This window comes from Perissodus microlepis, chromosome 16 (genome assembly GCF_051167445.1).
Source record: "Perissodus microlepis isolate ML-2025 ecotype Zambia chromosome 16, ASM5116744v1, whole genome shotgun sequence".
Classification (NCBI taxonomy): domain Eukaryota; kingdom Metazoa; phylum Chordata; class Actinopteri; order Cichliformes; family Cichlidae; genus Perissodus; species Perissodus microlepis.
The window spans coordinates 11790511-11808194 of record NC_140476.1 but is presented as its reverse complement, the minus strand read 5'-3'; the positions used below and the strand labels follow the sequence as shown (position 1 = coordinate 11808194).

Genomic DNA, 17684 nt, shown 5'->3' with positions numbered 1-17684 from the left:
AGTTAGAGATAGAAAAGACAAGGAGCAGGTGCATCTAGTACAGGTAGAGCTGCTGCAAAAACCCACAGAGCCCAGCAGCCAGCGCAACAAATTCTGGATCCTTTGCTTTTAGTTAGCAGTTAGCAATTAGCAGCACATCCTGCGTCGGATGTGAAAGGACTTTTATGCTGCCCACTGTGACTCACAGCAATGGTCCCGGGTCAGCCCTGACTTTGTGTTAAACTAATCCTAAAGTAAGTGTGATTTACAAGGAGGGAAAACAGTACACCTCTCTGAACAGTGTCTGGGAGGCTGTGGTTGCTGCTGCACGCAATGTTGATGGTGAACAGATCAAAACACTGACCGAATCCATGGATGGCAGGCTTTTGAGTGTCCTTGCAAAGAAAGGTGGCTATATTGGTCGCTGATTTGTTTTTGTTTTGTTTTTGAATGTCAGAAATGTATATTTGTGAATGTGGAGATGTTATATTGGTTTCACTGGTAAAAATAAATAATTGAAATGGGTATATATTTGTTTTTTGTTAAGTTGCCTAATAATTATGCACAGTAATAGTCACCTGCACACACAGATATCCCCCTAAAATAGCTAAAACTAAAAACTACTTCCAAAAACATTCAGCTTTGATATTAATGAGTTTTTTGGGTTCATTGAGAACATGGTTGTTGTTCAATAATAAAATTATTCCTCAAAAATACAACTTGCCTAATAATTCTGCACTCCCTGTACAATCAATAGACATTATACACAATGTAAAAGATCAAATGTAAATAATGTAAAGAATATAAAATACATAGATCAACAAAAGGCTTGTTTGAACAGAAAAGTTTTTAACTGCTTTTTAAAAGAATCCACAGAGCAACTAAGGTGTGTTGCTTATGAAATCCATGAAGTGCTACAGAGAAAATTACATTTTATTCATGTAAATAACACATTTTGAACTCTTAAAGAAATATAACAAAAGGAAAGACACCCAGCTGAACTAAAATGATCCATGTAGCAAACAAAAACTGTTGTGAGCCGCCACCCTTATATCGTCTTTGGGCTTTTGGAGCCTTGATCTGACTTTTAAAAAGTAATTGGAAAAAAAGGCACTATGCTGCTAAAAAAAAAAAATAGATATTTGCAAAATTCTGCCTAAATATGTATTTTACCTGGTTAATGTGTGTGGCGGGGCGTGGTCTGCAGCGCCGCTGCAGGGGAGGCGGACACACCTGAGCGGGACCCGCAATCACGCCTTGCTGCCTTAAAGTCTGCGCTCTCTCTGAAGAGAGCTGAAAAGCTACAGCCGGCTGTATGCGTACAGCAACCGTGTGTGAAAAGCGGTCAATAAAGAGATGCTGAAAAGCATGTTCATTCAAACATCGTCGGGTCTGCCGTGATATGTTTACAATGGGACTTATGGTCCCGAACCTCTGCGCACAGCGTCTGCAAATCGGGGCTTTCATCTTTACGCAGGACTGTAAGTTGTTATCTGTGAGGCGTGAGCGGTGTTTGTTTTTAACATAGTTCACGGTGGAGAATAGCTGCCGACATAATGTGGATCTGAAGATCCATAATCGGCCTACCTGGGGTTGAAAGTCTCGATAAATGCACGGCGTTTCGGCGGGTATACCGGCTTCCGCGAGTGTGACGCTTATTTTGAGCGATGAAAAAATAATAAAATATAATTTTATTTTTATATTTCAAAATCACAATAATCTTCCAATTTAGAACTACAAGTAAAAAAAAAAAAAAAAAAAAAAAAAAAAGGAACTAAACACAAATAAAATACACTTCAGCTAAATACTTATAATTTATTTTCCCAAACCACCCGGAGCCGCAAAATAAAGACTAAAGAGTCGCATGCGGCTCCGGAGCTGCGGGTTGCCGACCCCTGATCTAGGGAAAGAAAAAAAACAAACAAAAAGGTCTCAGCTTGAATTTTTTTTATTTTAAACAACTTGCAATGTGCGCAAGACATGCTCTAGTGGATCATGAGCACATGGAGAACAAACAGGCTTTGACACAAGTACAAATGACAAAGTGTCAGCAAAACTTGGACATCCTCTGAGCAAGTAAATGTCAAGAACAGTCTGTACAGTAATTAGTAAGGTTGAAAAAATTTACCTGTCACTACAATTGGTCTGTAAAAGCAAGAGAAACATCCTCATAGTACACTTTTACAAATGCATCCAAGAAACTGCTTTATCAAAGATCTGTGAAGTGTTGAAGAAACTAGACAGGCCTCAAATCCATCACTTGCACTCTAGATCAACATCTGACTGTGAAAGAGCAAGTACACTACTTGCAGAGTTGGGTTTAATACATCAAGCCTTCAAACAAATCAAATCACGTCATTCAACTTCAAAAGCAAAAATGTTCTTTGAATTGTACACAAAAGTAATTCTTTAACTAAAACTATGTCCTGTTATTCAAAGTTGACACAGTCACAGAGAGCTGTTTGTGTTTTTCTCTGAACTATTATCAGCAACAAAGCCAATACTGAAGCAGCACTTAATGAAAAAATGATAACAAAACCAGTCATTGTACCTTACAGTCTTAAAGCAGGTATGTGTTTCATCATTTGAGAATTCTCTCCCCCCCCCACTGTAATTGAGAAGCAGCCATTTGTTATGGCCTGGTAGTCGGCAGCTACTGTAACATGCAAGTGCTTGTTAGAACAAACCTTATGTATATTAATATCAGATCCTGTGTCTTATTTTCTACAAATCTGGACAAAAACAATAATAATAATCATGTCTGAACTCTCTGTTACTCACTGATCCATCACAGTCATGGAAAAATTTGTTTTATGTTTTAATGAGAGAACAGACTGTCGATGTAATAACCTGTGGACCAGGATATAGCCTTTAACTTAAATTTGTCCAATCACCCCTTTAAAACTCACTTTTTTAGAATTCATTTTTAGATTTATGTTTTAGTGTACTTCAATCCAGTTTATACATTTTACTTCACACACAAATAATTTTCCAGGAAAGGGAAAAAAGGTCAAGTTTATATTTTGCATCACTAACTTTTGTGAACATGCTACACTGATTATAGTGAAAATTTAGGTTGTCAACAACATCAATCTGAGAACAACTTGGGTAAAAATCCACAGCAACAACTAAGGTTCACCTGCATATGCAGTCTGTAAAGTTGGACGTTCTTCACCTAACTGAGGAACCAAAAGTATCTAATCTTCTCTGAAACTTGCTGAACTTGAAATGTCAGTCCAGAAATGGTGAGTACAAATGAATAAAATGATAACTGTCATCCATGAGTTTAGCGCCGTGTGGAGTGGCTCCTATCCCTGCTGTTGCTGTGTCTCCTGTATCGTCGACTATGACTGTGACTCCTCCGGTCCCTGCCTCTATCGCTGCTCCTGCCACTGCCTCTGCGATGACTATGCCTGCGACTCCTCCCTCTGCTGGAACTCCTCTCAGTGCTGCTCCAGCTCCTCTCTCTGCTGGAGCTTATGCTCCTGCTGCAGTGGCTGTGGCTACATCTCCTCCTGCTCCTATGATGACTGTAGCTCCTCCTTCGGTGGCTGCAGCTCCTTCTCCTCCTGCTGTGCGACCGTTGCCTCCTTCCTCGGCTGTGAGAGCTCCTTTCCCTGTGGGAATGGTCTCGTGCTCGTTCCCTGCTGCGCTTGCTGCTAAACACTTCTTCCCTTCTTCCCTCCCGGTCCTTTTTTCTGTCCTCCCCTTCTCTCCTTTCTTCCATTAATTTATTCTTCCCTGAAACTCGGGAGTGAGCACCAGATTTGGACATCTGCTTTTCTTTGCTTTCAGCTGCCTTTAATCCATTCACCCCACTCAGGACCCCAAGTATCACATCATCTGGATTACAGATATCCTCAGTCACTTCAGGGCCACTCTGATCCTGGATGCCTGCAGCTTTGCTGCTGTTTTTCTTCAGCAAGTTGGAAAGCAGTCGCTCCCTGAGCTCCTTCTCTCTTCGCTGTAGCTCCAGTGCTCGCTCTTTCTCCACCTCCACCCTCCGCAGCTCCTCCTCTTGCTTGCGGCGACAGGCCTCCAACTGCTGAAGACGGGCCAATTCCTCCTTCTGTCGAGCTTTCTCCTTCCTCTCCTGCTCTTCACGCTCAGCCCTTTCTCTCTTCTGCTGCTCCTGTTTCAAAGCCTGATGAGGAGAACACAAAAGACAAAGATAAACGAAAGCATATGATTTAGGAGTCGGTTGGGGGGGAAGTATCACAGGAGTAACACTTTCCCAGGAGTTGTATTGTGCAAGTCCCAACACATGCAGTACTCTGGTTGTCAAAATGAAATCCAAATTAGAAACATTAGTCATCAGTATTTTTCTTTTTCTGTCCCAATGTATCAAAGTCCTATATGAGGTCCTCAAATGCTTTTCTGATGTCTTGTACCTTTAATAAGTGTGAAAATCCTAAACTCAACGGCAAACCCTTTTTTGAAGGGTTATATGCCATGTGTATTTGTGGCTGTGAACTTGTAGTGGGCTTAGTAATAAATTTCACATCTATGAAAGAAGAAAAACAGCACCGTTCCTAAAAAATAAAATTATTCCTTTATGCTGACATGGTCGGGTCAACTTTTATCAAGCAAGAGAAACTTTGCATGATTCGCAGTTCAAAACGACCCTAACTGATTCTATACCAGTGCTCTGTGCAATCTCCCATTCATCCTCTGTCTGAAACAAGACGCTATAGCACCTCTTGCTTTAATATTACCCACTCTTTAATGCTGAGACTTTGTTTGCAACTCCAATTGAAACCACAGCATACAAACACATCACTCCATGTTCCTTGTAATAGTACTTTAAAAAAAAAAAAAAAAAAAGAAAGCAAGAAAAGAAATGGTACTAGGTCACAAAAAAAAAAAAAAACAGAGGTAATCCAATGAAATTTTCAAAATATAGTATACTAAAAAAAAAAAAAAAAAAAAAAAAAAAACTGCCAAGAATAGTAAAAAATGTCTGAAAGAGAGCAGCCTGGCTGGCTCTGTCACATGTGGATTACTTGTAAATATGCCAATCTCACTATTTGAAACTTTTGCAATTAATAATATAAGCTTCCACTATTATAATCACTCTCAGAAACAAAAATGGAAAAGCAAGATAGTTACATTTTAAAGATCCAACATGAATACTCATATGGGGACAGACATTTAAAGTTGAGCTGTACACACTGCAGAAGTCTTAAATATTGATTAAGCTATTGGGGTTCAACAATAAATTGCAACATTCTGCTGGACCATTGTCAGGGAATGCAGAGTACTTATTCAGATGCGTATAGTGTTGCATTGTGTAAATTGATACCTTAGCCCTGGCCAGCAGCTCAGCGATGAGCCGTATCGATTCCAAGTTGCGCTGGGCCAACAGCAGTCTCCTCTCTTCCAAGGCAATCTTCATCTGCAGCTTCTTCTGCTCCTCCTCTTGCTGACGCCTCACTTTCTTCAGATTCCTGCGCTCCTCCCTCTCTCGCAACTTCTGCTCTCGCTTCCGTAATCTTTCCTCCTTCTTCCTTTCCCTCTCCTCCTCTTCCAATTCCTTCTGTTTCCTGAAAAAGTGGTTCAATATGCTCTGTGAATATTTATTGTTAACTTTTTGTCAACTCTTATCAAACCAGGTGATGAAGTTGTTCATTTAAAAGCCACCAACTCCATCAAATACTGAAAATCAATTCCCCAATTTATTTATTTTTTATTCCTCATATTAAGTTGTTTAAACAGAATTTCTATTTTTTCCCCTCTAACATTTTTTCTGTTTAACTTTTCAATATAGTCCAATTTTAGTCCATGTTCCTATGTAGGCTTCCATCATACCTCTCTTCCTCCTTACGCCGCTCCTCTTCTTCCTTCTCTCGTTGTTTCTGCTCCTCTCTCTGCCTCTCCAGCTCCTGCAACTTCATCCTCTCTAGGTTTCTCTTCTTCACAGAAGCATCGCTAAGGTGCTTGCTTGTGTCAAAGGTCACCTGAGGATAAGAAACGCACATCATATGAAGGTTAATTGTCACAACAGCTTTTCATATCGAAACAGCTGAGCACTTCAGTTGACGTCATTGGTTTGACTGAATGTAGCTATTAAACTAAATGGTCTTTGTTTTGGTAAAATTATACACACAAAAAACCCCAAAACAAAAGTATGTAAATTTTTATTAATTCAGTAATTTAACCAACTTTGGAGGGGATAGTGGCTAAAGCAAAACAAAATATCATCCAAGAATACCAGATTGATAAACCCATTGGTGAGTTTAAGGGCTTATTCAAGTGCTTCACACATTTCAGAGTGGTTTACTATGATTACAACATTTTATAACCATGCTTAGTCAGGAACAGTCATTCCAGCTCTTCATTTGAAAGCTAAAAATATTACATCCATGTCAGATTACTGTGGCAACACAGATTTTAAATAAATGAATAATGAACAAATATTCCAATGACACAGCTACAAATACAACATCTTTTCTGCTCTACAAGTTTTAAGCTATTGTCACAGTGCATTTAACATTTTCACATAAGAAGAAAAAAAAAGCTACACTCACTGGTAGCCTGAATGGAAAAGGAGGTTCTTTATATTACATAGAATCATTCATTTATCAGCATGTTTATCAAACAAACCTCCCAAGGCTGCATGGTTCTCTATACTTGTCCTGCTTAATACAACCATATTTGAAAGGGCACTGCATTAGAACACCTTAATAATGAGTTAAACTCCAGTTCTCTCAAAACCCTGGCATTTAAAATTTGTACGAAGAAATTTCTCTCCCAGCAGTGACTAAACATAATTAAGAAAACAACATTTTAGGAGATGGATTAAAAAAAAAAGTCCTGGAATGATTGGTTTGATCAATTAAGAGGTAGAAAATAAAATCAGCTTTAATATGTGTAGGCAGAGGCTTGACCCTACTGTAGTCTGCAGTACCTTGATGTTGCAAGCCACGGCTTTTCCATCATCTCCTTTCAGCATCAGCTTCATGCTGCGCATAGTGTCCATGGCTTTCGTGAAGCCACAGTATTCCTGATACTGGACATACGCTTCAAAGTTCAGATGGCCCCCAAAGCTGAATGTGCTGAAGTTCTTGCCCATCATTTCCTCTCTATATGGGTCCAGCATGGGAATGTCAACATTTCGTACCTTAAAAAAAAACAAAACAAAAAAAAAATACTAATGTCTTAACTTTTTATATCGATATTTATTAGTTTCTTGTTGTTTAGTTAGGCACTGCTTATATCTTCTTTTTTTTTTTTTAAATTGTGAACTAAAAATGTGAATATTAAAAGCTTAATTTCCTTTTAGCTACACAGAAACATGAATGTGAATCACCTTGCCGAATGTCTGGAAAACTGCAACGAGGGCTTCTTCTGAGGGCCGATCTGGGTACTGGCTGTCCTTCTGACTGAACCAGCGGCAAGGAAGCCCTTCTAGGTGGATGGTGTCAGGCCTCTCACCTGGTAGCGTCTCATTCATGTCCTTGGCATCACGGAAAAAAGAATCCCAATCGTGACGTGTCGGGAAGTCCACTTTATTTTCTACTGCACGAACCTAAATGATGAGAGGGTGACATAAATATACTCTGCTGTCGGTTTATTAGTGCAATTAAATTCAACCTGTAATCAATCTATGGTAGATAATGTTATAGTACTTAGAACTAGCTGCCTTGCCTTTGGATAGTTGTTTATTTTCAAGGTAATTTCTTTGAGCTGCCAAATTACAATGTATTGACAAAGAGTTACAAACATTCAGAACATTTAAGTAGCAACAACAAACTCCAGTGACTCCAATAACCATGCAGTTACTAATTATAAGTACTGCAATGCTCTACATTTGTTCACCCTTACCTTCAGTACATCAGTAAAGCCACTGAGTTTGATGCTCTTCCCATCCAAACGACTTAGCAGGCTCTTGACTACAGTTTTGTTTTCCACTTCACCTTCAAAGCGGATGAAGTCCATTGTGCTCTTGGAGATTCGCAAGACTGAAAACTGCTCCGGAGCCACCATGGCCTTCACCCGCTCCATTACCTCCCAGTTGGAGATGCTTTTGCCTGGCAGCTTGAGCTGGGGCAAAGCCACGCTGATGGTCATTTTGGCAATAGGCTTGAGGTACAGGTTGTACTCAGCAGAGAGGCACACTGCCTCTGTGGTATCATGTACAATGGTGGTCATTGCTGCAGAGAGACACAGAAGCTGCAGCAGAGGGGAGAAAATAAAGATTTAGTAGTTATTAAACTCTCTTAAAACACAAATAAAACATAAATAAGGAGCAAACTCAAAGTAATAAACTAAACTGCGCATGTGCTATGAGTAGTCCTCCAAAACCAAAAATCAAACTGCGCTAAACATCGGCTCAAACACAGGCCTCGTGCCAAACGATTCTCAACATTATAAAACCCGTTATAGTTAGCCTTCGCATTTGGTTTGTTAAACAGCAGTGTGACAAGTCTTAGAAAATTACACAACAAATGCCACGTTAAAGCATAAAGCCCCTTGCGCCATCACAACTTCATACTGCTAACCGGCTAACCAGCTCTTGTGCATTAACGTTAAGTTAACAGAGAGCATATAGGGTGACACAACGACAACAGTTTGTAGGAATAATAATGAATATAACAGTGTCAGGAGGACTACGCTACATATTTCTGGGGAACGGTGTTTACTGGTTACACAAACGTTAGCAAACTCAATGTAACATTAGCTGAAAGCTAACGCTAAAGTCTTCGCTTCATCCCGAAGGATGGCAGGCTAGAAAGCTATGAAATTAACTTAACAGCGATCTGGTTAACGTGATTAATTTAACGCTATTACGTGCAAACTGCGCATTATTATTTGTTTACTGATTATTATTTGTTAACGTTACGGTTTTTACGAGTTTGGTCCTAAAACATCACCGCTTTAGACAACAACATGCTAACGTCAGCTAGCACAGAACATAACAGACTAGCCACAACCTACCAAAATCACTTAGCTCCCCTGTAAAAACCGCAAATGCAAAACACAACAAACACACTGTTGTAATTTAAGGTGAGCCATACACTTGAGAGGCATACAGAAAATCCAACTACATGCTACTTCCGCACGCAGTGAACTCCGACCTTCTACAGAAGCCTATACCAGCGCCCACAGCGACACCACATGGATGAATATGGCGGTGAGAAAAATGGAAAAAGATCTCTTAAATTGAATTCAGTTTAATATTAATATTCATAGCAATTTTCTTCTTGGGCTGCCTGGTCGCCGGGACAGTGGATCATTTGTCTCCATTGCACCCATTTCCTAGCATGTTCTTTTTTTTCTTTTTTCTTTTTTTTAAATTAGCAAAATCAACATACAACAAAATGCACCATATATTATACATTCAGAAAATACAAATTTCAACCTTTGTACAAAGAAAAAGAAGATACAAAGACGGGGTCATAAAAGTTAACAGAGTATTAACTCACTAAATCAAAATCTTCCGAAAAGGAAACAAAAAAATGCAGCCTTTTTCTTTTTAACTAAAGTCAAAGATTTAACCATCAGGTTTAGGTTGTTTTTCCAGTAAAGTAGGGTTGAAGTAGGGTATAATCTTTTAATATGTAATTACATCTAAGCAAATTTGGAGAATAAAGACTCCTTAATGAAGATCTCAGAAATGTATTATTGCATTTAACATCACAAAACTGAATACCAATCTTGAATAAAAATAGATTTTCTATTCATCAGTATATATCTATTGTTCCAAATCGGGCTGTTATGTAGAGTGAAATTATGTTTAAATATAATTTTCCAATACAGAAGGACCTGTTTATGGAATTCAGAGAGTTTAACAGGTAGCTTAGTAATTTCAAAGTCACATTTTAGGAGAAAATCGATACCCCCAGTTTGTTAAAGACCTTACTTGGTATAAGAAACCAAATGGAGTGAGGATTATTTAAAAAGGATTTTAACCATTTAAGTTTCAAAACACCATTCATTATATCAAAGTCCTAGCATGTTCTTCTGCTTCAACAACTCAAGGCTACCTCCTACTCAAGGCTTTTCGTAGAAGGTATAGCAACCTGGGAGTTTGTCTTCAAACAGCAACCATAATCTCCACCCTTTGGCTTTTGTCTCAAACTAGTATTTCAACTTTTTTTTCTCAAAATACATTTTTGACTTTATTCTCAAAATTGTCAGCAATATTTTTTTCTTAATAAGGCCCTCCTGCCTGGGAGCTCCATGTTCAACATCATATGTCCAATATGTCCACTCTCCCTCCTCTGCACATGTCTAAGTCAGCCTTGCCTCTCTAACTTTGTGCTCAACCTGAGGTCTCCCTCTGACGTGCTCATTTCTAATCCTCTCCATCTTCTCAACGAAAATCTTAACTTCTTCAGCTCTGGCACTTTTGCCTTGGCCTCCTGTCTTTTTGTAGTGTCACCATTTCCAAACTAAGCATCATAACAGGTCTCACTACCATCTTGTTAAATCTTGCCTTTCATTGGTTGACACCAGGTATTTAAACCTATCTACCATCAGTACCTCTCCTCCTTGTATGTTCATGGGGTACATGGTGGTCTGATGATTAGTGCTGTCGGCTCACAACAAGAAGGGTTTGAATCCAGTCTGGAGCCTTTCTGTGTGGAGTTTGCAGTTCTCACAGAGAGAGAGAGTATGCATGGTTTCTCTTTGAGTACTCAGCTTCCTTCCACTGAGACCTTTTCTGACGAGGCTTCAGGGAACAGTAGATGGGTCAGATGCATCTGTGAGGTCTTTTTTTTAACCGGGCTCACAAATTATTTAAGACTTTTGGTGTAAATAACCATTAGCAGTATTTAAAAAGAGAAAGAACACACACCCTGCTATATATTTCAGAACACACATAATTAATACATAATAGAAACTTTGGCAATTGATTGTAATCGCCCGCAATTTAATTACTTATTAGCAAATCGCTGATATAGTTTATGCAAAAAAAATGTTGATCAGTACCAAAAAATGGTTCAGGCTGGATTCACTGTCTTTTTTTTTTATATCTGCCACAAGACAAACAGCACTCTGATGACAGTACACATTTGTTACTCACTTGATATCTATTTGGCACTGTTTGTGACTCATTAGGGTTTGTCTGAAAGCCATCATCACTGTGGTAACTGTGTGAGATAAAAATGGACTGGACTTGGATTAGTCCAACAGTGGAGGCCCCAGGCTAAAAAGTTGGCACAGTTTCCCTGAAAGGATGGCAGAGGAATTTGCATAATAGGCATTACTCCCTTCACTGTGCATGTAGGTCAGTTACTGCAGTCAAAAAGGCTCTCTATCCTGTCCTGATCAGCAGTCATCTGGTAGAAAGCCTGCCTAAGGCAAATCTGGATTCTACATAGCCAGAAAAAAGCACATCACTTCTGACCTCTATAAATCATTATTTGACTTCTAGATCAGGGAAACCCCAGAGATTACAGAATCATCAAAGGAGCTGGCTTAAGAGCATTCAGTTTTATATAAGAAACATATTGTGTGATACACTGTGACTGTTTACATGTAATCCAGCTTTTATATGGTTGGTTTCATCTGGGAAACATGAAGCAGAGAACAGACAGGGTGCCAGCAGGACATCAGAGCAACAAGAGGATTGGCAGATCTGTAGTAATCTGTTCAGGCTTAGGCACTGAGAAATGTATCGTATCCCCCACACACATATGAAAGCTTGTGGGCATTAAATTTCTCTGTACTCTATACTTTCTCTAACCAATGACAAAAATAGCATAGCAGGGAAACACAAAACTGATTGTCCTCTTAGGTTCTCTTAAGTATATTAAGATAAACACGATAAAATCAGATTTTCAAGTATTTGCAAAAATGGATTAAATAGAGTTTATATCCCAACAACAGCAGTGTTGACTTTAGGTCAGTCTGCATAACAAGAGGTGCAAAATAAGAACTGGATGTTAGTCTGTCTGGTGGGCTATGTGGACAGGAAGTTGTGGATATACTGTAAATGCCGGAGCAAAGCTGGGGTCGTCAGATCATCAATTATTCAGCACCAACAGGCAAGGACAATCAGCTGGTGTCAGCAGGAAGGGCGGATGAAGCGACTCGCTTCACTTGTATTTTTAATCTATTCTGGTAACGTTAACATGAGTATTCACAGCTGCTCTTTACATTTTAAACCTTCTCATTATTACCGAGGCCGTTTCTTTATACAGTCATTCTCTTGCATCAATGGGACGATACAGTGTAGTTGACAAACTTAAAAACTTTAGTTTATGTAAATAAAAACAAAACTTCTTTATTTCACATTTATGGATAAGACATTAATCCAAAAACAAAAGTGGCTCATTAACAGTGATTTCACACCACACAATCACTTCACAGCATTTTACAATGAAAACACATTTTCTTTATACAGACATAAGAATCAACAGTGTGCTGCATTTCCATTTCCTCTACTCATGCCGCTGAGAAAATGACATAAAATCTCTACATCAAAAGTGTAAAGACATAGAATGACACGAATCGCCGTGATAAAAGTACAAAATTAGTAACAGAACATTCATGAAATTCGGGAGGAAGAAAGGTTCACATATTTGGGAAACCACTTGAGAAATCGCTGCTAAACCTATGGCACATTCTGGTCCTTAGAGAAAACGGAGCTTGATGAATAGATGACAGTGTGCATGCAAAGTCAGACTAATATATGGGAACAATATTGACTTTGTCTCAGTTTCATATGATGTCGTTGTTTCCAGCGGATATCTATGACCGTGGTTGCCTGAACCTTTACCCTTATGAACCAATGAATCCTGTGTCACATTTTTGGAGTAAATATAGAAATGAAATGTCAGATAACAAAGCAAAACTCTGCAACTGACATTCAGAGAGCAATATCTAAATATCAGTGTCTGAACATTTGCATACACACCACACACAAAGCAACGTAGAAACAAGTGAATTAGCTTCAGAAAATTTGAGGTACGTTATCGGCAGTAGAAAAATGTATATAAAGTTGGTGACTGTGCTTCTACTAATCTGTGTTTTTGTATAACTAATTGGAAACAATTAAACAATTCTTAGCAATATCTCCCCATTAGTGAACCTAACTCTTTTTGGGTCCAACTTCAAATAAACAAAAATGAATGGAGAAATAACTTACCAAGCCCCTTTTCAATATCAGTTAACTTTGCATTTAAACAGGTAAAAATCTGATCCCCTTTTGATGTTATGCCTAGAATTTTAAAACATAGATATGATCTGGGACCCAAATGGATTTTTCTACTACCAATTTTTAAAAAGTGACAAGTGCAAACATGATGACTGTACACTGTTGCTCGTTATTAAAACAATCTGCGATTTCAACTGTCTGAATATTAAAATCTGCCACTTTAAAAAATAAAATATTTGTTCACATTACAGGAATGTACTAAAAAAAACGTCAGCACCATCTAATTTCAGACTAATAGTGTGTGTAAATATATTACTCTGCAAACAGAAACGCGGTGAGGAAACAAACCAAAGTGCTTCAAAGTGAAAACTTTCTACAATACTGCTTGTTGCTTTTGCATTTTTATGAACATAACTGTACTGTAACATATTTAAACTATGTTAGTTGTCCAAATTAAATAAAGGGAAAAAAAAGTCAAAACAAAATCAAGTTTGAAAGAATTCACAGTCTAGCCAAGGCAAATAAACTGTCACGTGACTGTACCCTTCCCTCAGTGACAAACAATAACTGCAACAGGAACAAAAAATAAACTAGAATTTTAGAAAACATAATTTTGTAAAATGTGTTAGTTTCTGCACTGTTATATTTTGTCACTAAAATATCTGACCTGTCAGATAATAAAAGATACCTATGCTACAAATAAAAACACCTGGGAGTGGTGTAGAGCTCTGTGTCGCTGGCTTAGAGTGGTGTCGATTTATCCAAACAGGTTGGACAGCGGTCTCGTTCGAAGAGGACTGCTGTGTAGCTCCTCTCCTCTTCCCACCTCTCCTGTGTCCCTGAAGGAGGCGCTGTGGATGATCTGGGCTCTGTGGCGTCCTCTGTGCAGCCGGGCATTCAGTCGGCTCAAAGACGTCTTCCTCTGCATCCCCCCTTTACCCTTCCCGTTCCCCGTTCCATCTTCTGATGCCTCTGTTGGTGAATTCAGCAGCCGGAGCGGGTTCAGATTCCCTTGGAGGACTTTGGCAAATCTCCAGCCCCGACCTCCGCCGCTGCCGCTGTTGTTGTTCTCACTGTCTGACTCAGGTCCCGGTGAGGTGACCACTCCTTCTTCCAGCAGGTCAGCGGCCAGCGGTGGGGACAGGTACTGCATTGGTCTCCTCCCACTGTAATCTCGAGCTTCAGGGTCTGCATCCCAGTCTGACAGCAGGACACGAACCACCTGTCAATGCAAACACGCCGCATGCAAACATGAGATGTCTCGTTTTCATGGATATTAGAAGGCGACCATGTAGCAGCCCGGGTTTGAGTCTGACCCGCAACCCTTTGCTGCATTTCTTTCCCTCTCTCTCCCCACTTTCATGTCTGTCTACACCGTCTCTTTCCAATAAGGGCTAAAATGCCAAAATAATAATAATAATTATTATTTAAAAAATGAATAACTAGACATTTGAAACTTGTCCACAACTGGGTGTTCCAACAGGGCAATAATCCCAAACACAAATAAAAACTAGAAGGTGTCTGTGAAGGTTCTCAGTCATCCAGGTCATCGTAGTCTAAGGAGCTTGGAAAGGAAAGCGTCTGGACTTCTTTACATTGCTTGAACGTAAAGAAGTCCAGACGCTTTCCAAAAAAAAAAAAACTAGAAGGGATAAAGAAGGCTAACATTAAGCTTCTGGTAAGAGCACTGACCTGTAATAGGTTCTAAATGAATCAACTCTGCACAGGAGAGTGGTCAAATATCCATATGGCTACTATAACATGTGGTTGAGGTGCAACTTGCTAAGGAATATTGAACCAAATAACAGTGCAAGTTTGAACCCCTATGTATACTTTTGGCGCTATGTGGATTGCAGAATATCTCAAATAAGCTCAAACTTCTTGTCATTAACAATATATGCTGTACAATCATTCCATCCTGGGGAAAAAAAAATTCAAAGAAATCCTTAAAAAACCCAAATTACCACCTAGGATGAGTGTGTTTAAACTTCTGTCTACAACCATAGTTCAGTTAACTTGTTTTGAGCTAATGTTTCTAGCCTGGGCAGATAAAGTGTAGGTAATTATGTACTGCTTCACTGAGCAGGTGTAACACATGATACTACTCCCTGCAACCCACCTGGGTGTGTCCATGCATGGCGGCCAGGTGCAGCGGTGTGTAACCAGCACTTGATCTCACATTCACATTCACAGGTATAGTGTTCTCTTTGGCAAAGGTGAGCAGCTGAGACAGCAGCTCAGCTTTGCCCTGCTTAGCTGCCCAGTGGAGGCAGGTAAAACCAGTCACAAAGTCTCTCTTGGTCACCAGGCTGGGTTCGACAGCAAGCAGGGGCTGAAGGCTGTCCCACAGGCCGTCTGAGGCGCACAGCATCCACTCGTGCTCTAGAGGGTCCAGGGTTACTGAGGCGCAGTCCTCGTCAGTGGCTGAGGAGAGGAGGGACGCCGAGTCGCCTTCGCTCTTAACCGAGTCCCGGAGGCGTGACCCACGGTTGATCAGAGATCTCCGCACCTGACAGAACATACAATAGCCGTGGCTTTTGTTAAGATTTTTGTGTCACAGCACAAAATGCAGTCATTTAGAAATTCCCAGCACACTGTTACTTTCTACAGAAAGCTGCCATTCAAAGAAAGAAAAAAATAAAAAGCAACAAATACTTAATGATAATAAAAAGCACTGTGTCCTACCTGAGGAGAACTACTCATCATCAGCTCTATGAAGTTCCTGCGACTTCCTTTGGGTGTTTGGATATCTCCTATATGGTCCAGTCCCTCCAGAGCACTGTCTTCAGACAGGCAGCTGGTCAGCATGGCCCGCTGTGACCCTCTAGACACCCTGCGTGCCCCTCTTGTCTGCTGGTTATGAGATCCTCCGGGTTGGGCCTGGTCGAGATCTGGCATCCCAAGAACTGGAGCTGACTCTCGTCTTCTTCTGTCTCTCAGCTTCACTTCACCCCCTCCACCAGGGGTAGGAACTCCTGTGCTGGTCTTGCTCTGGGATGGGGTTGCAGGTTTCTTATTGCCATTTGTCTGTTTGTCATTGTCCAGTGGAAAGTGGACCCCTGTAAGACCATTAATTTTTTTGTGTGTTCATTCAACTTCATGCAGACTTTTGATCACATGCTGCAGAATTTAACAGGCTGTTGTTGTTATTTTTCTCATTGGTGTCATTAGTATCCTGAACCTTAGGGATTTTGTGTTTTTGGCAGGAAATGATTCCAAATTAAATTGAATCAAACACTATTTTGTACGGTTGAAGGAAAAAAAAAAAAAAAAAAAAAAAAAAGCAGTATGCCTATATTGGCCTGTAAAAACAACAAAGTAATTGCCAAACCTTTTATTTATTCGTGCTGTATTACTCAACAGACTGAACGACTGGTTTTGTTGTTTTGACAAATAAACAAGTAGACAGTACATAAACAAAAATATAGATAAAACAGCCTACGTTACACGTAAGAAAGCAATTCATGGATGAAACACGTGCGTAAAAATCACGCAAACACAATGGATCCGTCGTCCTCACCTGTTTGGTCGCCCTTATCATGATTGCCGTTGACACAGTTGTTGTCCAGCGTCTCTTGGATGTTGCCATTGCACTCCGCACCATCGTGGCCATCTACGTCCGTACGCATCACCGACGCCCCGCTGCCTTCACTGTTCAAACACACAAATTTCACGCCGTTTTCTACCTTCACGAAACCCACGCTGTCAACAATGCTTTTCAGCACCTCGCGATCCACCCCTTCCTTCGACTGTTCATTCAGCGATAGGAAATGATCGATCAGCTCCATCTGTTGGACCCTCCCTCCTCTCTCCGACAGGAACTCCTGCACGGCTTGCACTGTGCAGCGGGACGCCATCATCATCATCGTCCTCGTCCTGAACGACTCAAACAGAGCGCAAAGATCACTGGGTTATTTGCGCAAGAAGGTTTAAAAATTAGCCCATTAACGCGCTCATTCGCTTAAGGAGAGGATGACAGCATCTTCTTCTCTGGCCTCCTCCTCTCCTCCATGGGAAGACCAGTGTTTAGCTCTTTCAGACAGGGGGCGCTCACATCGTCTCAGAGGCAAGGGGCAAGAATCATGTTGCGTTCCAGTGCTCATCGGAAACGCGGGCTTCCCAGACGACTAGTTATTTAAAAGTGACCATAAATACTGCGTATACATAATATATAATAAAATACACATTTTTTTCCCGGTCAACACACTCACAGTATTAATAATAATTGCACTGCACAATTTGAACTTTTCAAAATAATATCCAAGGTTCATCCTGATTGCATTATGTTCATCCTATTTACGGCTATCTTTCATGCCCAGTTGGAGTTTCTTTTTGCATGCAGTGAGGAAACCGGACTCAATCTCCTTGTATTTTTGCAAAAACTTGGCCAGATTAAGAGGATTCTGATCCTAAAACATTCACCTCACAAAGAAAAGTAATAAAAGTAATCCACCGCAGAACTTGATCTTTCAGTCCTTATTAAAATTTTACAAAACAACAAAAACAGGAGGTTATTTGAGTAAACAAATACACCTTATCGGTCAAGAAGTAAATTCAAGGGGAAGAGCACAAATTATTGACCTAAAAGGTGCAAATTGAA

At 40.0% G+C, this 17684-nt stretch overlaps 2 protein-coding genes across 3 annotated transcripts; both read right to left on the bottom strand.

The window, feature by feature from the left end:
• Window positions 1–1911: 1911 nt before the first annotated feature.
• Window positions 1912–9068, bottom strand: akap17a (A kinase (PRKA) anchor protein 17A). Of its 2 annotated transcripts, XM_084908593.1 has the most exons (8): window positions 8917–9068; window positions 7804–8151; window positions 7627–7665; window positions 7289–7507; window positions 6887–7099; window positions 5788–5936; window positions 5282–5522; window positions 1912–4123 (listed from the first exon to the last, which is right to left on the bottom strand). In XM_084908593.1, the coding sequence occupies exons 2-8, from the start codon at window positions 8128–8130 to the stop codon at window positions 3266–3268; spliced, it is 2046 nt and encodes a 681-aa protein (XP_084764719.1). In that variant the 5' UTR covers window positions 8131–8151; window positions 8917–9068; the 3' UTR covers window positions 1912–3265. The 2 variants fall into 2 exon arrangements, with proteins under 2 accessions (XP_084764719.1, XP_084764720.1); XM_084908594.1 differs by lacking the exon at window positions 7627–7665 and having other exon boundaries at window positions 8917–9067.
• A 3129-nt stretch (window positions 9069–12197) lies between these two features.
• sowahca (sosondowah ankyrin repeat domain family Ca) lies at window positions 12198–17167 on the bottom strand. Its single transcript, XM_084908652.1, has 4 exons — window positions 16605–17167; window positions 15770–16143; window positions 15204–15593; window positions 12198–14306 (listed from the first exon to the last, which is right to left on the bottom strand). The coding sequence occupies exons 1-4, from the start codon at window positions 16948–16950 to the stop codon at window positions 13842–13844; spliced, it is 1575 nt and encodes a 524-aa protein (XP_084764778.1). The 5' UTR covers window positions 16951–17167; the 3' UTR covers window positions 12198–13841.
• Window positions 17168–17684: the final 517 nt, after the last annotated feature.

Bases quoted from the DNA above. Each gene is read 5' to 3' on its own strand.
- akap17a (XM_084908593.1), bottom strand. From the start codon at position 8,130: ATGACCACCATTGTACATGATACCACAGAGGCAGTGTGCCTCTCTGCT. The intron at 7,666-7,803 runs GTAAGGGTGAAC...GTAATTTGGCAG, and splicing joins GCTTTACTGATGTACTGAAG to CTCAAAGAAATTACCTTGAA. The intron at 5,937-6,886 runs GTACTGCAGACT...TCTTATCCTCAG, and splicing joins CCGTGGCTTGCAACATCAAG to GTGACCTTTGACACAAGCAA.
- sowahca (XM_084908652.1), bottom strand. From the start codon at position 16,950: ATGATGATGATGGCGTCCCGCTGCACAGTGCAAGCCGTGCAGGAGTTC. The intron at 15,594-15,769 runs GTAGGACACAGT...ATGTTCTGTCAG, and splicing joins TGATGAGTAGTTCTCCTCAG to GTGCGGAGATCTCTGATCAA. The intron at 14,307-15,203 runs GTGGGTTGCAGG...TTGCATTGACAG, and splicing joins CCATGCATGGACACACCCAG to GTGGTTCGTGTCCTGCTGTC.